Below are 22,448 nucleotides of genomic sequence, written 5' to 3'. Positions count from 1 at the left end.
GCTGGGTGGCTGCTTTGCTATTGTTTCAATTAAAGTCCTCCTCCAGACTCCTTATAACCTCATTTAACACCGGATATACTTAACAAAATGCACATCTCAATAGGTGGTCCTGGTACAGTATGTCATGATATGGCACAAGTGGGTGGGGGGGGGGGGGGGGAGGGGGGGCTTTCCACTTTTGTTCTCTGTTGCTCATCTATTATTCTAAAAGCAAGGGGGGAGGATGATGACGTCACATTTGACCATAAGACCAACTCCTTGAGTGCCATACTCCTTGAAGTTTGCAGTTGTGTAAAAACATATATATACTACCGTTCAAAAGTGTGGGGTCACTTACAAATGTCCTTGTTTTTGAAATAAATGAAAGCACATTTTTTTTGTCCATTAAAATAACATCAAATTGATCAGAAATACAGTGTAGATAGTGTTAATGTTGTAAATTACTGTTGTAGCTGGAAACGGCAGATTTTTTAAATGGAATATCTACATAGGCGATCATTAGAAAACCCTTTTGCAGTTATGTTAGCACAGCTGAAAACTGTTGTACTGATTAAAGAAGCAATAAAACTGGCCTTCTTTAGGCTAGTTGAGTATCTGGAGAATCAATATTTGTGGGTTCAATTACAGGCTCGAAGTGGCCAGAAGCAAAGAACTTTCTTCTGAAACTTGTCAGTTTCAGTTTCTTGTTCTGAGAAATGAAGGCTATTCCATGCGAGAAATTGCCAAGAAACTGAAGATCTCGTACAACGCTGTGTACTACTCCCTTCACAGAACAACGTAAACTGGCTCTAACCAGAATAGAAAGAGGAGTGGGAGGCCCCAGTGCACAACTGAGCAAGAGGACAAGTACATTAGAGTGTCCATTTTGAGAAACAGACGCCTCACAAGTCCTCAACTGGCAGCTTCATTAAATGGTACCTGCAAAACACCAGTCTCAACATCAACAGTGAAGAGGCAACAAAGACCAAGTCCATATTATGGCAAGAACAGCTCAAATAAGCAAAGAGAAATGACAGTCTATCATTACTTTAAGACATGAAGGTCAGTCAATGCGGAAAATGTCAAGAACATTGAAAGTTTCTTCAAGTGCAGTCGCAAAACCATCAAGCGCTATGATGAAACTGGCTCTCATGAGGACCGCCACATGAAAGTAAGACCCAGAGTTACCTCTGCTGCAGAGGATATGTTCATTAGAGTTAACTGCACCTCAGATTGCCGCACAGAGTTCAAGTAACAGACACACCTCAACATCAACTGTTCAGAGGAGACTGCGTGAATCAGGCCTTCACCAATAAGAAGAAGAGACTTGTGATTTATTTAGAATTCAAGGGACACTTAACCAGGATGGCTATCACAGCATTCTGCAGCGATACGCCATCCCATCTGTTTTGCGCTTAGTGGGACTATCATTTGTTTTTCAACAGGACAATGACCCAAAACAGACCTCCAGGCTAAGTAAGGAATATTTGACCAAGAAGGAGAATGATGAAGTGCTATATCAGATGACCTGGTCTCCACAATCACCCGACCTCAACACAATTGAAATAGTTTGGGATGAGTTGGACCGCAGAGTGAAGGAAAAGCAGCCAACAAGTGCTCAGCATATGTGGGAACTCCTTCAAGACTTTTGGAAAATTAATTCCTCACGAAGCTGGTTGAGAGAATGCCAAGAGTGTGCAAAGCTGTCATCAAGGCAAAGGGGTGGCTACTTTGAACAATCTCAAATATAAAATACATTTTAATTCGTTTAACACTTTTTTGGTTACTACATGATTCCATATGTGCTATTTCAAGGTTTATATATATATATATGTTGCTCAAAACATACGCTATATTTGGGATATCGTTTTCAACAGGAAACATTCAAAATCGCTGCAGGACATCTTTAAAGATTCTAGCTTTAAAGGCAAAAGTCATAATACTTACAATTGTGTTATTGTATAATTTACACTTTCAGACTACAGTGACTTCATTGAAGTCTAGCCTGTCTGAGCCTGTTTCCCGTGAGGCGTCTCACTCTCAGCAGACAGAGGCTTCCCCATCAATCTGAAGTCACCGGTCGTCTGTGAGTGACCACTGTGGGACCCTGATCCTCTCCTCACTCTTGTGGCCCACATCTGGTCAGGGAGGATCTATTTAAAACCATGCATTCCACCCAACCCCTCTCCCTTTGTTCAGACTTACAGAGATTCTGCAATGCTTGAACGAGCGCATAGCCGCCACACTGGTGGACATTGTTACAGGCAGAAGAAAGCCGACGGCAGTTTTCTTTTCCCCCCTCAATAACTGAAGACATAACGGGGCTATCTGTGTTGATAGCTCTTCTATGGTTAACTTCAATCGAAGGGATATAAATGCCAACGTCAGACACGTCCGACCTTGTCAACTCAACCGGTGTTTTATTGCTTTGTCTGATGGCTTTGTCAGGGGTCACCATCGCAGGTTTTCTCAATTTGTCCAGTGTTCTGCTGGGTACTGGTCAAGCCCTCAGTAAGGTGGGTCATCATAGGGAATGACCTCTGAACTAGTTAATGGTTTAATAATTTGCACTGCAGAGATAGGCCTAATGATGATGCGCTGTACCCACTTTTTTTCCACAGGGTTAGGGTTAGAGACGAAGACAGATTTGGCTTTGGAGTACATAGGCCTACACCTTTTTAAGTCAGCATTGTAGCATGAAACCATTCTGGAACGGATACGCTGTTCAATACAGGCTTGTCAGCTTCTCCGTATACAAAAAGCTTAGCTTTTTTTGACAGCAGCATGACCACCCGCTGCTTGATGTTTTTCTGAGTGTATTCTGCCTCCTGTGTTTGTGTTGCAGGTTCAGCTCCGGTGAGGATCGGCTCGGACCCCTACGGAGAACAGCGCTACACGGGCCTCCTGCAGGACCTGCGTCTCTACCACAGCAGACTGAACCACTCGGAGATCCACGAGCTCCACGCGCAGCCCGCCAAGACGGACCTGAGGAACATCTCTGGCTACCTGCAGTACTGGCAGGGCGAGAGGCAGAAGGCCTTTGTGGTGGAGGTGCGGGACGACAAGGAGGAGGAAGGGGAGGAGCTGTTCTACCTGCAGCTGGTGGCGGCCCATGGGGGAGCGCGTCTCCCCCTCCCCCGCCCCACCGCCACCCTGCGGGTGATGAAGAGCGACAACGCCAACGGCTTCTTTGGCTTCACCGGCACCTGCATACCAGACGTAAGACACTCGCACTCCCACGAAAGCACTCGCACACACGCTGTAAATGATTTACAGTATAAATGAGACGCTATTGACACTATTGAGATGAAATGTACAGACCGTATTTACCAACTCTGGCGGTCCCTGAGTTTAACAGACACATCAGCAACAGTGATGTAAAACACAGAGTAGAATGAAGACCACACAGCACATTATTCACACATTCTTTAACTGGCTTTGATCCAGCATATCTCCTGAGAATATGGATATTTTGTTACCGAGAAAGACATGTAATTGAAGGCAGTCATTAGTGAGTGCATATCCTTCTGCATATTTAACCAGTGTTTACGCCTGGGTGAAAGTGTGCGCTCTGCCCTTTAGGGAGATTGGACAAGGGTGTCTCATGGCTCCGCTCAGGTAGAGCGACAGATGGCAGAGCAGCCAAGGGCATTCCTATGGAACTAGAGTCCCAGTAGCACAATAGGTGGTACACCAGGGGATGCCATTCCATCAGAACTAGGGTCCCTCTAACGCTGCAAGGGGACAAAGGGACTCAGAGGCATGCGGGGCTATCGGGTGGACTCTCTGCAAATCACATCTTGACTGTGCAGGAATTAGAGGAGGGTTGTCCATAAAAGTATTTCTCAAACCCAAATGTTCATTTTTGGAATGTGTGGTTGTCTGTCTTGAATTGGTAATGAACTACCCGTATCTTGCTGTGGAAAACTTGAAAATGTCCAAAATGATTTTCTTTCCGTTATTATACCAAGTTTGTGATCAAATAAAAGGTTGTGTGCAATTTTGACAAGTGTAATGTGACATTATGTTTTAAAATGTCTTAGTTCAGGGAGCATCATTAATAACCATCATCTCTTTTCTCTATGGCCAGACGACAGAGGAAGGCTCCACCATCTCCTGTGTTATTGAACGGATGCGTGGGGCTCTGGACCACGTCTATGTCAACTACACTGTCACTCAGCTGGACTCAGACAGCCAGGCTCAGGCCAAACAGGACTTTGCTAACGCCAGCGGCTCTGTGCTCTTCCTGCCCGGTCAGCGCTCTGAGGTGAGGGGGAACACCCAGAGTGCACACACACACACACACACACACACACACACACACACACACACACACACACACACACACACCACACACACACACACACACACACACACACACACACACACACACACACACATACATACATACATACATACATACAGCCTGGGAAAACTACCCCGCGCTCCTCAATCGTTCATGAGCTAGGGAAACCCCAATGGTACACCTGTAGAGCAACCCTATACATATACGAGAACATACACACACACACACACACATTGCATATAAATGCAACTGCAAGAAGTTCAGACTATAGGAAAGTTACAAACCAGTCAATATAAATATTTTACCATGCATCTACATTTCTGGCCATATTGAATCCCAGAAAACTATTTTCATCCATTCAGTGGTGTTGTTGACTTCTAGCCCCACCTAGTGGCTAAAAGGAAAATGTTGTCGTAGTAACAGGTGCCTGCTAATGATTAGGCTTAGTCTAAAATCTCACTACAGAGATCAACGCCTGAAAACACATTATGGATACCTACGCTAGGACTGATTTTAGATTAAAATCTTCACTCTCATGTGTTATGACATCATCTCCCTGCGACTCCCAGGTCCTGAACCTGCTGGTGCTGGATGATGACACCCCTGAGTTCGCTGAGTCCTTCCAGGTCACCCTGGTGTCAGCCGAGTCAGGTGACGGGAAACCAGGCTCTACCCCCACCAGTGGGGCCAGCATTGACCCTGACAACTCAGCCACCACTGTCACCATCACAGCCAGTGACCATCCCTATGGTACAGAGAGGCATACACACATCACTGTGCCACCCTACTAGAACCTCAAACGGATACCCATCTTCCCAGTTTCCACCCTTAGTTGCACTAATCAAGAACTGAAACAATCTGTACAGCCACATAGTTAAAGGGATAGTTTAGTGCCAGCTGTACTTTCCAGTCTTTGTGCTAAGCTATTTAGAATTGGCTCGTGAAACTCCCTCTAACTTCCTTCATACTGGACGCAGAGACATAAAAATGGAATCCACGAGTTCATCTGATACCTTTTAAGAGATACATAAATGAACTTCAGTCAGCCCTGCTTACAACCTACTTGAAAGGTTCAGCTTGTGGCATAACTTGAAAACAATGTAACAGACTGCTATTGGTGTGAGTTAATAACTGACTGTTATACTGTACATGTGTCATCACAGACACAATGGAGCAAAAACAAATGATCACTCAAAGTTAAGGATGTTCCCATGTGAATGTATGGTGAATATTTAGTGCATTGAGCCCCTCTCTCTCTCTCTCTCTCTCTCTCTCTCTCTCTCTCTCTCTCTCTCTCTCTCTCTCTCTCATAATCTCTGACAAGCGTATTGTTCTATGAGGCTAGATGAGCAGCTGTTGTGAGTACTGGTACCCCCCCCCCCTCTCTCTCCCAGGTCTGATCCAGTTCCAGTCCAGCCTGCCAGCTGAGGGGATGATCCGCCCGGCAACAGAGCCTGCCCATGTCACGGTCAATGAGGAGGACGGAGAGGTCCGCCTGCTAGTGGCCAGGGCCCAAGGCCTGTTGGGAAAAGTCATGGTCGCCTACAGGACCTCACCGTTCACCGCAGTCAGCCCCGAGGACTATGAGGTCATTTCCAGCCTTCCTTATCCCGTAGACCAGGGTCCCAGGCAGACACCGGGATGGATGGTTACTGGAGATCTGTGTATTCTCACACAAATCACCCTTAGAAACCAATGCTTTATAAAGCGTGATTTACTTATGTATGTTTAATAAGGAATACACCCATAATCATTACCTATTTAATCCTCATACTTGGCTATCTGTTGCGCTTTTATTTTGAAATGATGAAGACAATAATAAGACATACCTGTACATAAAAGCCCAAATGATAATGGATGACAATTGCAGTGTGTTTGAGTCACTAGACTCACTCCTTGGATAGCTGTTTGGCTGCGTCTACACAGGCGGCCCAATTCTGACCTTTCGCCCAATTATTGGAAAAAAAAGCTGATCTGAAAAAAAATCTACGAGTGGAAAAATATCAGAATTGGGTTGCCTGTGTAAACACAGCTAATGATAGTGAGCTTATGCTAACTACCCAAGCTAGCCTCTTGTTCCCTACCTGATCTGTCTGTACCTGTTCCATGGCCCAAACAGGACTCAGATGGCGTGCTAGACTTCCTGCCAGGAGAACGCTTCAAGTACATTAGTGTGACGGTCATAGACAACCCCGTGCCAGAGCTGGACAAAGTGTTCAGAGTGGAACTCTACAACCCTGGTGGAGGAGGTAAGACAAACAACTACCATTGGTTGATTGATTCGTTGATTGATCGGCCAATTGGTGATGATCTTTTTTACCTCCTCTTCTCTTACTTCAGATACTTGTTAGAGTTCACCTTCCTATCCTGTAGTCACATCCTTCAGTATTTCCCATCCCTGAGATCCTGTTCTAACTGACCCTTTGCCTGTGTCCTTGTGTGCTCCTCCTGTGTGCTCCTCCTGTGTGCTCCTCCTGTGTGGTCTGGTGTGCTGTGCTCCCCTATGATTCCCACTCCTCTGGTGTGATCCTGTGCGATCTCAAAGTGAATCAGTTCCTTCGGAGTGAAGGCAGTGGCAGTGGAGAAAGTGACACTGAGTTTTTCCTCCCGTCCTCTCACCACCGTGGTAAGATCACCTTCCCCTCCACCGCCCCTCCCATCTTTTTAGACTCCACCTTTTCCCCTAAGTGTGTGTGTGTGTGTGTGTGTGTGTGTGTGTGTGTGTGTGTGTGTGTGTGTGTGGTGTGTGTGTGTGTGTGTGTGTGTGTGTGTGTGTGTGTGTGTGTGTGTGTGTGTGTGTGTTTGCATGCCTGTATATTTGTGTGTATGGTATTTACATTGCAATGGGGCCAGTGAGCAGTGACCAGGGAGATTGGTGTGGGAAAAGCAAATAGGCATTATATTGAGTGGAGGGCAACAGTGGTAAGTGGTGACCAGAAATGTCACAGACCCCCCAGGCTCATTGTTTCTCTGTCGGGGTCCACCCTCCACCTGATTAAAAACCCACAATGCACTGCTGTGTTCAGTGCTATTATTTCAAGTGGATCAATGGAATTCAACTGGAATTTCGTTTTAAATTGCACACTAGGAAAAACTCTCGATGACTCATTTGAACAAATTGTAAGTATGTAAATAAGGGCAGCCTTTACAGTTGTGTGACGGTTTTTCTATATAGCCAGCCTGGGAGTCGCCTCCCACATCACCGTGACCATCGCGGCCTCTGATGACGCACACGGACTGTTCCAGTTCAGCCAGGACTCACTGTCTGTCAACGGCACCGAGCCTGAGGAGGGACGCAGCACTGTGCTCCTGCAGGTCATTGTGTGTGTGTGTGTGTGTGTGTGTGTGTGTGTGTGTGTGTGTGTGTGTGTGTGTGTGTGTGTGTGTGTGTGTGTGTGTGTGTGTGTGTGTGTGTGTGTGTGTGTGTGTGTGTGTGTGTGTGTGTGTGTGTGTGTCTATGTGTGTGTGTGTGTCTATGTGTGTGTCTGTCTGTGCGTGTGTGTGTGTCTGTCTGCATGTGTGTGTCTGTTTCTATGCCAGTGCGTGTCTGTCTGTCTGTCTGTCTGTCTGTCTGTCTGTCTGTCTGTCTGTCTGTCTGTCTGTCTGTCTGTCTGTCTGTCTGTCTGTCTGTCTGTCTGTCTGTCTGTCTGTCTGTCTGTGTATGTGTGTTCCCCTGACATTAGGTTGTAAACTCCCTCTTTACCCGTATCAGGTGGTGCGGTCATCTGGTGCCCTATCCAACGTGACTGTATTCTGGGAGGCTGAGGACAGCTCTAAGGAAGACCTCATCAGCAGGGCCGGGAACATCACCTTCCACGTGGGCCAGACCTGGGGGGAAATTGAGCTACAGGTGGCCCAGGACGAGGTGCCGGAGCTGGACAAGAGCTTCGGCGTGTCCCTGGTCAACGTCTCCCATGGGCGTCTGGCTGTGAGGACTGAGGCCACTGTGACAGTGCTGGCCAGTGACGACCCCTACGGAGTGTTTGTGTTCTCAGACAGCAGCAGGCCAGTGCGCCTGTCCGAGGGCCACACCCTGGTGATCCTCACCATCCACAGGCAGAGGGGGCTGATGGGAAAGGTACGCGTGACGTACGGAACCCTGAGTGAGGCTGACACCGCCCCCTTCATGACCCCGGGTGTGGGCAGGGCCAGTGAGGGGAACGACTTCGTCCCCCTCCTGAAGTCGGTGGTGTTCACGGCCAATCAGAGTGAGGCTAACGTAACCCTTCGAGTGCTGGATGACGATGACCCTGAGAGGGACGAGTCTGTGTTCGTGGAGTTGATCAGTGTCAATCTCATAGAAGGAGAGCAGGAGAGACTAAGTAAGTCAATGCCACATGTCCACGTCCCGACTATGAATCTCTGGGCCTATAGTCGTCACATGGTCAACATTTGTAGCTGGAATATGAGATGTTTGTCAAACCATCCGCTTTTCCATGTTTCTATCTTTCCTAGTAGCCCGGTCTCCTCGTCTTGGTCCGAAGGCTGAGATCGTGGCCCAGGTGATAGTGGAGGCGAGTGATGACGCCTTTGGGTTCCTGCAGCTGTCTGCCCCGGCGGTCAGTGTAGCTGAGTACTATGTCGGACCCATCATCAATGTGACACGCACCGGGGGAATTTTTGCTGACGTGTCCGTGAAGTTCAGGGCCGTACCAATGACTGCCAGAGTTGGTAAGTCTGGTCTACATTTTATCTCAATAGTGTTTTGTTATGTTGCTAAGCATGTACAGTGTGTGTGTGTGGGTGTGTGTGTGTGTGTGTGTGTGTGTGTGTGTGTGTGCGTGCGCATGTTTGTAATAATGTGTGCGTATGTGTGTAACAATGTGTAATAATGTGTGTTTCTAACAATGTGTGTGTCAACACAGGTGACGACTACAGCGTAGCATCCACTGACGTGGTTCTTCTGGAGGGGGAGACCAGTAAGCCTGTTCCCATCTACATCATCAACGATGTGATTCCTGAGCTGGAGGAAACCTTCCGCATCGAGCTGCTCAACGTGACCACAGGGGGCGCTCGCCTGGGGGCGCTCACTCGCACCATCATAACCATCCTGCCCTCTGATGACCCCTTTGGGGCCTTCGGTTAGCTCACGTCTCTCTCACACACAGAAATGCACTCACATTTGCCGATAATTTTGCCGGACAAATTTTCTGGGGAAAAACTTTGACGAAGATTTGAGGCTGATGCGCATCGCAAGCTGCTCTTAGGATTTGGACAGTTTTGACTTCCCAACAGCAGCGGCTCACTTTGAGCAGGACGAGGTCCGCCGCAAACGCAAGTAAATTAGATGCAAACTATTGTGTTCGTAGACAGCCATGTTTTGTTATTTACCGTAATTTCCGGACTATAAGCCGCAACTTTTTTCCCACGCTTTGAACCTCGCGGCTTAAACAATGACGCGGCTAATATATGGATTTTTCCCGCTTTCACATTTTTTTTCTCCAAAAAAACACATTCTGTGACGTGCTCAGTTTTTTGGCGGCATGAAGCTTTCATTAGACCAATGAAATTGCCGAACGGGTTAAGGTCAAACAACTTTTTTGTTTACTGTTTAGATTAAATCGAGCGCTCTCAAACTTCCCATCATTCTGATTACGGTAGTCATTTTGTCACCCTCATCATGGCAAAGACACAGAGAAATGCATATGATGCAGCTTTCAAGTTGAAGGCGATTGATCTGGCTGTTGGAAAAGGAAATAGAGCTGCTGCACGGGAGCTTGGTCTTAATGAGTCGATGATAAGACGTTGGAAACACCAGCGTGAGGAATTGACTCAGTGCAAAAAGACAACTAAAGCTTACTGCTAATTTTTTATTTTTTGTTACAAGCCGTGTTTCGTTAAAGCCTATTTATTTTTGTTACAAGCCATGTTTCGTTAAAGCCTGTGTAAAGTTAATTTGTTTCAATGTACCGGTAGGCACCTGCGGCTTATAGACATGTGCGACTTATTTATGTTCAAAATAATATATTTAAAAAAATTCAGTGGGTGCGGCTTATATTCAGGTGCGCTCAATAGTCCGGAAATTACAGTATTCATTAAAATGTTCATAAAAATACCCTATAGGACAGGTTGATCGGAAATTATATTATACAAATATTATATTTCGAAATTATGTTTTATTACTTTGGGCGACAGGTTCTTCTAGCCTAAATGTTTTTTCAATTTTTTTTATTATATTCATTTATTATTTATAGCAGCGATGAAGACGCAATGGGCAATGTTTTGCTTTTCAATATAACCTGTCATGTTGGTATAAGAACATCATTCTATTTCATTTTAGTACGTTTAAAGGCACATTTTTTATTCTGTTAAGGAATTTTTTATATATATTTTTTAATTTAACCTTTATTTTACTAGTCAAGTCAGTTAATAACAAATTCTTATTTATAACGACGGCCTACCGAGGAACAGTGGGTCAACTGCCCCATTCAGGGGCAGAACGGCTTATTTTGACCTTGTCAGCTCAGGGATTCGACCTTTCGGTTACTGGCCCAGCGCTCTAACCACTAGGCTATCTGCTACCCCAAAATGAACAGCCAGTGTAAATGGATGTCTGGTCAATTTCTCAAATGTCCGCCCTGGTAAATAAAAACCTTGCCGGCACCAAATGGAAAACGGAAACCTTGAAACACACACACACACACACACACACACACACACACACACCTATACTAGTCTTAAATATAGTGCTAAAATATACAATTGCTCATTCAAATCAGATTACAGTATATGCACGGTACTGACTACATCAGCAAACTGTATTTTAGTCTAAAAGAGCCCACTGAAGATTCCAGCATGTTTCCTTTATCAACAAATGACATTAGACCTCATAAAAGTACTGTTTGTGTTCCCTAGTATTTCAGGCTGCTCCTGTCACCATAGAGGAGCCAGGGGCGAACTCCTTTGAGGTGACACTGCCCATAGTGCGTAATGCTGGGACCATAGGGACCGTGGCTATCCAGTGGCGAGCCACGGTCAACGGCAGAGCAGCAGTAGGGGACCTCCGGCCTGTGTCAGGAGAGGTAGTCTTTGCGCCCGGAGAAACCATTAAGATGTTGAAAGTCGAGGTCCTAGCAGACGATGTGCCGGAAATTGAAGAAGTAAGAAACGCACATTTTTTTTTCTTTCATTTCATAACATTGTTCTTATTTTTTTGCCAAAGAAAGGATTTGTATAATTATATTTACTATATAATATAGAGGCCAATATAATATACAGTCTGTCATTTTTCCTCTAAACGTTCTGTGCTTTTCAGATAATCAAGGTGGAATTGACTAGTGCCACTAATGGAGGAAACCTTGGAATAGACAAAACAATCAATATTACTGTCCCTGCCAATGACAACCCGTATGGGACGGTCTACTTTGACCAGTCTGTGTATCGTGTGCAGGAACCTCTCGAGGGAATTTTTATGGCCAACATTACTGTCCGTCGAAGGTTTGTCCTTAAGTTTTAGTTCTGTCCTCTTCTGTCCATCTCCTTACCTTGGAATTTGCAGTGAATCGACATATTGCTACTATTCAAATAGAATTCTTAACTAACTCTCTGTCTCTCTCTCTCTCTCTCTCTCTCTCTCCCACTCCTTCATCGCATCAGTGGTGGTCATTTTAGCCAAGTGGAGGTCCTGTACAGCACCTCAGAGATAGACATAGTGAGCATGGCCCAGACTGAGGGCCAGGACTTGCTGTTGTACTACAACCCCCCGGTGTCAGGAGTACCCTCTGGCGCCCCCCGCAGGCCAGTCAACGTCACCTCTCAGGGAGACCCCCTGGCTGCCTGTGCTGCAGTCTGCCTGAGGGAGCAGGCCTGCCAGGCCTTCTCCCTGTCTCCCCCTGGGGGCTCATCCCCCATGGCTTCCTGCACCTGGGTGACCAGCGGGGCTGCCCAGCTCACCGCGTCCGCCCAGACCCTCACCTATGCCAAAAACACCACGGCCGCCGCCGTTCTCTTCAGCTCGCAGGCCGTGGCGGGTAGTGACTACACCGCCATGACAGCGCAGGCGGCCATCTTGGAAGACGGCTCGGGTGTAGCCAACCTGACCGTTCCCATTCTGACGGACAAACTCCCAGAGATGGATGAGAGCTTCTCCATCCGCATCCTGAAGGTGGAGCTGGTCAACTTGACCGTGGCTGAGAAGAACCTGCCCTCCATAGGGCAACCAGACAAGGCAGTGGTCACCATAGGCATGAACGGGGATGCCTTTGGGGTGTTTCTCATCTACAGCCTCAGCCCTAACGCTACAGAGGATGGGATCTATCTGGAGGTGAGAGAGGAGCCACGCGTCTCAGTACCCCTGGTCATAGAGAGGAGGGGGGGCAGCCTAGGACAGGTGACAGTGGAGTGGAGGTTCGTGGGCGGAATGGCTACACCCAACACTGACTTCACCGGGACGGGGGAAACACTTGTCTTTGCCGACGGTAGGTTTAAAAGCTAGTACTGCATAATGCTTTTTGGATATGAATGTTATGTTGATATACAGTATATTGTGTTCTCTCCATCCAAAGGCGATTTGAAGAAGACCATTGAGATAGTGATTGTGGATGACTCGGAGCCAGAGGACAGCGAGACCCTGATGGTTGGCTTGGTGAAGACGGCGGGAGGCAGCCGGATCCTACCCAGCTCCGACACGGTCACCATCGTCATCCTGGCCAACGACAACGTGGCGGGGGTGGTGGGCTTCCACGCAGTCTCACGCTCTGTCATGGCCAGAGAGGGTGGGTGTAGTACAGGGGACCCTGTACGTCGCTTCAATGAAGCAAGCATCAACTGAATCACTGTGTGAATTATTTAGCTCGGCACCGAGCCAGTTTACCAAGCAGCCACTAATGACATAATGACCCCTGCCTCCCCTGACAATAACACCTGTCATAATGCATCAGCAACTGTAGTAAGCTGAACATTGCATTTCACTTCTTTTGAATATCATGGCTTTGTGATCACAAATTCATACGCGTGCTGTTTGTAGTGGGCAACACAGCTACCATTCCTCAACCTCATCACTTCGCTCTCCGTGCGTTCGGAAACATCCAATGAATTAATGAAGGAATGCAAGGGATAGTGGGAGGAGCATGCTGCAACAGGTGGCACATGTAGATAGTTCCAGGCATGGCTCATCGGGTATGCATGACAGAGCCCTTCCACTCTTATCTGTGGCGAATACTTACACCACTTCCTAATGGATTCTTTCTGAACCACCTACAGTAGCTAAGGAAAGACCTTAGTAAGGCTGTAATCAAAGCCTGTATCCTGGTCTAATAATCTAAAACAGCAAACTATGGGCAACATTTTGCACAAGGAATTGGCAATGAGAAATAACCTTAACATTTCACGTAGACAGGAAGGCAAACTGTATAATCCAGTGCAAGTTCCAAATACAGCTTGACATGTTGCGCCATATGTATTACATTAAAAGGTGACTAACGTGCGTGTGTGCCTGTGTGCGCGTGCGTGCGTGTTGTAGGGGAGATGCTGTCCCTGCTGGTGACCAGGACAGCTCCTGGTCTGGGGAACGCCACCGTGGACTGGGCCATCCAAGGCCCCCGTGTTGCCAGGACCTTTACACATACCTCAGGACTACTATTCTTCACCGAGGTAAACAAACTGACCAGGGTAACTCCTCAAGAAACGTCTTTGACTGGAGTCTGTCTCATGGTTTACATGCCGCGTCTAGTATTCGGTTCATTCTGGTGTATATGGTACTTGTTGTTCGAGCGTCTCCTGTCATTCACACAGGGAACACTGAACGCTACCATAGTCCTCCAGCTACTTGAAGACGCAACACCTGAGGAGAATGAAGAATATAGGGTGGTCCTGTCCAACATTCACACTTACGGTAAATCACATTCCCTGGCCTTGGCTGACAAACATAACTGAACATGCACATTCCACTCCTATGTACTTGGATCTCTATTTATTTCACTTTTAGTTTGACCACGCTAGTCATTTAAGAGCAAGTTTTTTGTTTACAATGACTCTATGCAGCATGGATCAGGCATAGAGGTTGCCATAGCAAAGAGTTTTTAGTCTGTTTGACCCCGTAGCCTATAAGGCTGGAAATGAGTGTGACTAGTGTTTGTATGGATATTATCCGTCAGTGTTCTGTTCCCCCTGTCCCCCAGGTGTTCTGGTAACTGGTCACGCAGCGCTGGACATCCAGGGGCGCGAGGCTGTGGTTACCGTGGATACCAGTGACGAGCCATTCGGGATGCTGAGCATCGCCCCATCCTCCCTCAGCCTGAGCACAGAGGAGCGCGACGGCATCCTGAACGTCTTCATCAACAGAGAGTTTGTGGCTTCAGGTCAGTCAGGAATAGGGATTTGGGACTAGCTAGCGGCGACAGAGTTTTTCCCGATCACGTGATCTGACCAGGGAAAACTCCAGGCCTTAAGGAGGAGAAAAGTTGTGACTATACTGTACATTTGATCTATTGTCTCAAAACAAGATTAGCCGCAAATGCCGCCATGTTAACTAATCAGATGTCACCCATTAACTGCTATTGGTTAACTGTTACGTGATCTAATGTTAAAGTAAATGTGTTTGTTAACAGCCAAGTATGTGTTGTTTTATGTTCAGGGGCGGTGAATATCAGCTATGAGACGGTCCGAGGGTCCCTCCAGAACCTGTCCCAGGTGGAAGGGGGCGGCGGCCTCGCTGAACCAGGACAGGACTTCCTCCCTGCGTCGGGCTCAGTGATCCTGCAGGATGGACAGGCTTCGGTGGCCATCCCCATCATCATACTAGACGTAAGGCCACCACCAGGGCTGGGCTCAATGCCTTTTGAATTCAGTCAATTCAGGAAATAAGCTGACATTCCAATTGGTCAATGCTCCATTTTCCTCGATGCTTCTCTATGCATTTTTAGGGGGAATTGGAATGCCAGTTTACTTGCTAAATTGACTGAATTGAAAAGGAATTGTCTCCAACTCTGGCCACCACAGCAAACACGGGCATATTTCTCTCATTTGGCTCTGGTGGTTCTCTGGTAGGCTAAGTTTAGGATGCCTATTCATTTCATTTGACTTTTCCTAGAATTCAAAACGGTATAAATGTAGCAGACTATATGTCATACAAATGATATACATTTATTTTTCCAGGATGACGTCCCCGAGTTGCAGGAATTCTTCCTGGTCAACATTACGTCTGCAGTGCTCATCACCACCCTCTCACCTGCCCCTAAACTAGGTATGCAGTGTTTGGCATTGTCCTGAAATGGGCAACTAGGTTAATCACAAACAAAGCATTCTAAATGTGTATGGTTTTCCCACAGCGATCCTATACGTCACTTTTAGTTCGACATGTAATTTGATGGGTTTACCAACCACTCCTTTTTTTATTCTGCCCTAGACTTCCTGTTATGTACTGTAAATTCCCCTTTCATGTTCAATTCTGTGTAATCTGTGTTGTACCTCTTATTTTCTCCTCTCTCCTTTCGTTTCTCTTCTATTCCATTCTGTGTGATGAGTAGAAGTTGTATATTTTACACTGAAAGGTAACATATATTTAGTGTTTATTACAGTATAATGCTTTGCATTGTGTAGTATGGCATAATGGCTAATATGCGATTCATTCACTGTACATTACATTACGTTCAACGGGTACAGTTTTATCATTGATCTGCAAATATATCCAAAATGTAATTGGCACTACTGCCTCTTGTGTAATCCTAACCATAGTCCATTTTATGAATGGGTAACTTAAGAAAACAACGAGTAGACAGAATACAACACAGACTGGAGAGGCATAGGGCCCATCTGCCTGCCAGCACTCAGTGGCTATGATTCTTATGATTGATTGATGCCTCTATGATTGAGGGGCAGTTGGGATTTGGGTCGAGCTGAAAAACACTGTGGTGAGCAGTGGGAAAGCCAAACCAAACGCTTTAAATGGCCCTCATGCTGTCTGTGCTCAGAGCGAACAGACAGACAGACAGACAGACAGACAGACAGACAGACAGACAGACAGACAGACAGACAGACAGACAGACAGACAGACAGACAGACAGACAGACAGACAGACAGACAGACAGACAGACAGACAGACAGACAGACAGACAGACAGACAGACAGACAGACAGACAGACAGACAGACAGACAGGACAGTAAGGACATTAGAAATCACTCAACACATACTCCAACTCTCAGCTGGCTGCATGTGAAAAGAGAATGGCCCTCGTCTCCTCATCTTGTGCTCCTATTGTAGCGTCAAACAAGTGCTTCATATCCTCTTTAGATGCTCTGGCCCACGTTTTGCGATCATAGTGATCATGCTGAAGCTAATGCTAGTTTTTTTTAATGATAGTATTACTGGAACAAGACTTTAGGACATGAGCTACCATTCCCATTGTATTGGTGCCTTTTCTCCTCAGACACCCAGGGTTTGGTGGCAGAAATCAGCATTGACGCCAATGATGGAATTCGAGGTGTCATTGAATGGACCAACACTAAGTGAGTGGCTCTGTGTTCAACCTCTCATTCACAGTGATTTTCCTCCCCTTTTCCCCCCTTTCTCTCCATTTACGAGATGCCCTCTGTTTCTAAGAGCACCTGTGGTTGTGCAGATATACCCAAAAGCAATCCCTCTACTCTACCACGTTTTTCCTCACACGGACTGCTTGGTTGGGAAAAGCCTACACTGCTCTCACCTTTTTTAGTAGGATCTGTTTTTCTTTCCCCTTTCATGGCTGTCAATCAACAAATCACCCAAGTCACGACATTTTATATTTTAGTCATTTAGCAGACCCTTATATCCAGAGTGACTTACAGTTGCATCCGTCTTCAGGTAGATGGGTAAGACAAGCACATATTATAGCCATAGCAAATAAATCCTTATTCTCTTACCTCTAGTGGCAGACACATCTGATGTTTGGTTGTGTTTGGTTGTGTGTTTTCCCTTGTAGCTTCGAGGTAAATGAGACCATAGGCGTGCTGAGCCTGGTGGCCTACAGGAGCGCGGGAACCCACGGAAACGTCTCGCTCGTCTTCTACGCTCAGAACCTGGAAGCTCAGCTGGGCCTGGACTACAACGCCACTCCATCGGTGAGGCCGTGCCCCTAACCCACTAAACCACCAATCAGAGTTCTTAATGAGTAGGGCCAGGAATTTTCCCTGACCATTTGTTCTGACCGGGAAAAACTCTGGGCCCCACCAGTGAGACTAAACACGCCTGGTCATTGTGAGTTCACACGTCTTTGTTTGTTCTTCAGATGCTCCACTTCGCTGATGGGGAGAGGCACAAGTTTGTTGAGGTTCAGATCGTTGATGACGTCATCCCAGAGGGAGCTGAAAGGTTCCAGCTGGTTTTGGCTAATCCATCGTCTGGGCTGGAGCTGGGAGACAATACCACAGGTAGGATGTTCTGGAAGCCTGTAGCATCATGCATGTTCGCTACACATGTTTTATATTGTATTTTATTGAAGGCCATTTTTGTGTAGTCTACGTACCTATGGTTTCACAGACATTGTTGATTGATTTCACAAATTCGACAAGAGCCCTGGTGAAAACTGCTCTCCCTGTCTCCCCTGTCCCATGTCTCCGTAGCCATGGTGAGCATCTTGGCCAGCGACGACGGCCATGGTGTCATTTCCTTCAACAGCAGCCAGCACTTCCTGTTGAGGGAACCCACGTCGGTGTCCGGGCTGGGGGAGAGCGTGGCCACCCTGTACGTGGTGCGTGACCCACCCCAGGGCACCTTCGGTACCGTCAATGTCCAGTTCACCATTACAGATGCCAACGAAACGCTGGCCCAGGACGACCTCATGCCCTGGCAGGGCATTGTGGAGCTGGAGGACGGAGTCAGGTTCAAGGTGAAGGGGACCATGGACTTCAGTCAGTCTAGAAGATATACAGGAGAACTGATTGAATAGGTTGAAGATATATTGGAGGATTGAGAATAGATTGAATTGATATATAGGCAAGGGCAATAATCTGTTCTTGATGTGTTTCAGCCTATAAAGCCCTTCATATTCTCATTTTGACGTTCTCTGATGTGTTGACATTCTCTGACGTTCCTGCGTGATGTGATGTCCTAGACTCTGGAGATCTGGGCGGTTCTGGATGCTGAGCCCGAGGTGAACGAGACGTTCACGGTAACTCTGTCCAATCCAACGGGTGGGGCGCGGCTTGGAGACACACTCCACACACTCATCACCGTGCTTCAGAACTCCGCCCCGCTGGGCCTCTTCCGCATCGCACCCTCCCTCAATAGGTGAGCATGTGCTCACACACACATGCAAGCACACAAACGCACACATGCAAGCACAAACACATGCGTGCACACACATGCACACAGACACATGCACATGTAAGTACGCACGCACACACACACACTCACACATGTATGTCTATCTCTGCAGGACTGACAGCGCTGTGGTGGGGGAAGAGGGTGGTAGGACTGTGTTCTTGACTGTGTCCCGCAGTAACGGTCTAGAGGCAGCGGTCAGTGTGGAGTGGGAGACCCAGTCGGACACAGCCATTGCCATGGGTAAGACGGGCTAGAAACTCTGCTTCTGTACACACAGTTAATGTCATTATATCCACACTACACAATCCAGTGGCAATTTCCGTTCTGAGTCTGTGTTCACTTGTTTACCATGATATACAGTGATTGTACGAGTCTATTTTCAGAGGGGACTCTTCCAGTGATGGCAGTGTATCAGATCTTCTCAGAGACCCCCACCTCAGGCTGGTGTTCCCTGACTGATGGTGCCTCTCCTCTGGCCATGAGGTTGGACATGCCCTCCCCTGGCGGCTCCACCCAGAGTCATGCCACTCTGTACAGGTGGCAGGGGGTGTTGGTACCTATACAGGTAATCTAGTTCAAGTTCAGGATTTTTGAATACCCACATTGCGGTCATAGACAATGAAATACATGGATATGGACTAACATTAGAAAATTAACAATTACACATTATTTAGATGAGAAGAGTCAAAGGATCTTATCAATTAGGTGGCAGAAGTAGGGTATGGGGGTGGGGGGGGGATTTGTTGCATCTTTCAGTCCTGGCGTGTGGAACAGAGAGTAGGTTGGTGCTGTCTATCACTTCTCCTCTACAGGCAGTTAACCAATCACAGAAAAGGGGACTTGTAGAGAGAGATGTAATTTATCTAAACATTAGCCTATGTGTAGAGTCAGAGATCAAAGGTCAAACTGCATCGGTGCAGTAGTTGAACTACATAGGAGGCAAAGAAGGAAGAAAGGGTAGGAGTGAACATGGGAAGGAAGACATAAACCACCAACCCATAATAGCTTTTAGGTAACTGCCTTACTTTGTGTTGCATCCACACATGCATAACTCAATATCATGGTCACTCAGGATTGCAAATGTATGATATCTCTCTCTCTCTCTCTCTCTCTCTCTCTCTCTCTCTCTCTCTCTCTCTCTCTCTCTCTCTCTCTTGTGTTTTCAGTCGGTGAGGATCCAGGACCCTAGAGTGTGTGTGGGCTTCTCTGTGAACGGCTCGTACAATGTAGCGATCACACACGGAGGCCACACTGACTCCCCTGCCGCCAACCTCAGCCTGTTCAGAGTGCAGCCGGACCACAACCTTACACTGGTGAAGCCCCTCACTTCTTTGGCTTGACGGTTGTCGATTCATTTGGGGTCCTAATGATTTGTTTTCGACCTGTTAAGATGATGTAAGATCTACACGGTCACTGGCCTTATATTCCAATGATACGTCCTTTATAACAGTCACTCAATGGCAGTGGCATTATGTTGAGTATTGTATTCATTTCATTCAAATTCAACCCTTTCCCCCCTAGGAACAAACGTTGGCTGTTGAAGCTCTTGATGTCAAACACTTCTCCGTTGAAGGAAGAGACTACTTGATTGCCTCGAGCCAGGTGAGTTTGGGGGTTAAAATGAACATGACTTGCCATAACCTGTGAGGCATACCGGTACAGTACCACACAGGTGTCATAGATCATGATACCCATATGTACACTACCACATTACTATTGTCATTCCAATCAAAACGCCCAATGGGATAGAGTCCACACCACCTGGAGTTGATTTCGACTAGCTAGTAGCTAACTCCTCCTGTTTTTACCAGGTGTTTGTTCGGACTGGGAGTACCTTTGTTGTTCATCAGAGCCTGGAGCTTCAGGGTGTCCTCAGTGTGTCTCTGTTCTCCCACGGGACCAGTCTCTACCTGGCTGCCTGTGTGGGGAAAGAGACAGAGGACGGCTGTGTACTGTTCCAGTGGAGTCAAGGACACTTCCAGAACCCCAGGCCTCTGCCTGTCAGCAGCAGAGCTCAACAAGTGGAGTCTCTCACCATGGGAGCAGACATACTCCTATTGGTCGTCACTGAAGGTGACCTCACGTGACCTCCTCTACGAACCATGCCCTTTGTAACCTCTGTATTTGTGTTTGCAATCAACAATCTTCTGTGTTGACGTTTTGCTACGGTGCCATTTTGTTCTCACTCTGAAAGGGCGCATGTGGTGCAGAGATGGTGTACTGCAGTTATGATACGTAAGGCATAGTGAATGTGTCCCCAGTCTACTAAAGACAAAACATGATCTGTGTGCACAGATGGGAGGGAGTAAGGCGCCAAAGGTCCTAATGTATATTGGAGCATGTATTTATGTATGTTTTGATGAAACACCACAGACCACAATCCACATAAGCGAAGTAGGTAGGCTCTATGCTGTGAGTTTACTGGAAGGCTCACTGTAGTCGGCCATAGGGAAACCACAGAAAGGCTCAGGGTGTGTAATTTATAGTAGTTGGGTGTGTCAGCATGGCCCATGCTTAACATAACCTCCTCGTGAAAGAATAGAGTGCTAACATAAAGCTCTGTCTGTCTGTGTGTGCGTGTGTGTGTGCGTGTGTGCGTGCGTGGGTGGCTGCGTTCATCCGCGTGTGTGTGTGTGTGTGTGTTCCAATCCTTAGGTTCCTCTCCCTCCTGTGAGGTGTTTGTATGGGGACCCACGCAGCAGTTCCCCCAGCACAGCCAGTCTATCCCCCACCCTGGCCTGGGCTCTGCCCACCCCTTCACCCTTCCCTCAGGGATCAGTGAGTACACACACACGCAATGAACTTTCTTCACACGGGTCAACTCAGAGACCCCTATCATTCAATCAATACTATCAGAGTTACAACTGATTATGACGATCATGGTGATGGTGGTGGCGATGATGATGGTGATGGCGATTATAATGATGACGACCCTACAAATCTTTAACATTTGCAGTCTTATCAAATTAAATCAAACTGTGTTGGTCACCAACACCTGTTTAGCAGATGCTATTGCGGGTGTAACGAAATGCTTGTGCTCCTAGTTCCGACAGTGCAGTAATATCTAACAAGTAATATCTAACAATTTCACAACTTATCCCTGTTTACCCACTAAAGATGTGTCTCTCTCAGCCCATGTCCTGCTGGCGGGGAGGAATGGCTCAGCGCTGTACTCCTGGAGGTCTGACATCAGTCTGTTTGCCATGGTGCTCAGGTCTCCTTCAGCCTCTCACTTCCTTTCTCTACCTCTACCCTACTTCAACACCACCAAGAGCCTCGTAGCAGCCACCGAGCCCTCAGGCTCAACCCTGTACGAGCTCACCACGGTCTCCAACCACTCTGACTTCATACCCAGGTACCTATGATGCCCCACTGTTCCCATGGCAACCCATTACATTCTGACCAGAGGTATTGATCATTAGTTTGATCAAACTTTGGGCAAATTTTCATTTGCGTTGTTTCGTTGTCACACAAGTGTGTTGTTGCTCCCCCGTTCATTCTTCGCGGTTATCCTCTCTGACCGTTGTCCGTTTGCTCTCTGCCGCCACACTCTCAGCTATGGCGAGTTGCGTTTCACACCCGGCGACCGGGAGTTGGAGATTGCGGTGAACATCGTCGATGACGATGCCCCGGAAGAGGAAGAACACTTCCGTGTGGTCCTAAGAAATCCCAAGGGAGGGGCTGAGATTGGCTTTGGTGGTCAGATGACCGTGCTTATTCCAACCAATGACGACGCCCATGGAGTCATAGGCTTTGCACAGGTACCCTCCTCTGTTGATTAACTGTGATACACAGTGCATTTCAAATGATTTTTTTTTTGTCACTTGCATTTATATATTTATAAATATATATGTGTTCACGTTTTTATTTATCGGTGTTCCAAATACATTTGAATGGTCAAATCTACATTATATTACACACTGA

The 22,448-nt window shown here is 47.0% G+C and overlaps 1 protein-coding gene across 1 annotated transcript in view; it reads left to right on the top strand.

Moving 5' to 3' along the window:
• adgrv1 (adhesion G protein-coupled receptor V1) overlaps positions 1–22,448 on the top strand; it is a 197,173-nt gene that overhangs the window by 55,552 nt on the left and 119,173 nt on the right. The window contains exons 21-52 of the mRNA XM_014160914.3: positions 2,825–3,198; positions 4,070–4,246; positions 4,855–5,035; positions 5,680–5,873; positions 6,405–6,534; positions 6,831–6,911; positions 7,461–7,600; positions 7,998–8,607; positions 8,741–8,956; positions 9,151–9,366; positions 11,141–11,385; positions 11,541–11,722; positions 11,882–12,702; positions 12,790–12,999; positions 13,746–13,876; positions 14,018–14,117; positions 14,404–14,583; positions 14,859–15,028; positions 15,380–15,467; positions 16,651–16,729; positions 17,182–17,320; positions 17,488–17,629; positions 17,822–18,087; positions 18,313–18,488; positions 18,637–18,764; positions 18,908–19,089; positions 19,691–19,837; positions 20,046–20,126; positions 20,336–20,597; positions 21,180–21,302; positions 21,657–21,879; positions 22,081–22,285. Coding sequence (XP_014016389.3) covers positions 2,825–3,198; positions 4,070–4,246; positions 4,855–5,035; positions 5,680–5,873; positions 6,405–6,534; positions 6,831–6,911; positions 7,461–7,600; positions 7,998–8,607; positions 8,741–8,956; positions 9,151–9,366; positions 11,141–11,385; positions 11,541–11,722; positions 11,882–12,702; positions 12,790–12,999; positions 13,746–13,876; positions 14,018–14,117; positions 14,404–14,583; positions 14,859–15,028; positions 15,380–15,467; positions 16,651–16,729; positions 17,182–17,320; positions 17,488–17,629; positions 17,822–18,087; positions 18,313–18,488; positions 18,637–18,764; positions 18,908–19,089; positions 19,691–19,837; positions 20,046–20,126; positions 20,336–20,597; positions 21,180–21,302; positions 21,657–21,879; positions 22,081–22,285 — 6,599 coding nt within the window. The remainder of the gene's footprint in view (positions 1–2,824; positions 3,199–4,069; positions 4,247–4,854; positions 5,036–5,679; positions 5,874–6,404; positions 6,535–6,830; positions 6,912–7,460; positions 7,601–7,997; positions 8,608–8,740; positions 8,957–9,150; positions 9,367–11,140; positions 11,386–11,540; positions 11,723–11,881; positions 12,703–12,789; positions 13,000–13,745; positions 13,877–14,017; positions 14,118–14,403; positions 14,584–14,858; positions 15,029–15,379; positions 15,468–16,650; positions 16,730–17,181; positions 17,321–17,487; positions 17,630–17,821; positions 18,088–18,312; positions 18,489–18,636; positions 18,765–18,907; positions 19,090–19,690; positions 19,838–20,045; positions 20,127–20,335; positions 20,598–21,179; positions 21,303–21,656; positions 21,880–22,080; positions 22,286–22,448) is intronic.

The sequence above is a fragment of the Salmo salar genome, chromosome 20 (genome assembly GCF_965601325.2).
Source record: "Salmo salar chromosome 20, fSalSal1, whole genome shotgun sequence".
Taxonomy (NCBI): domain Eukaryota; kingdom Metazoa; phylum Chordata; class Actinopteri; order Salmoniformes; family Salmonidae; genus Salmo; species Salmo salar.
This window is presented reverse-complemented; position numbering and strand designations above follow the sequence as displayed.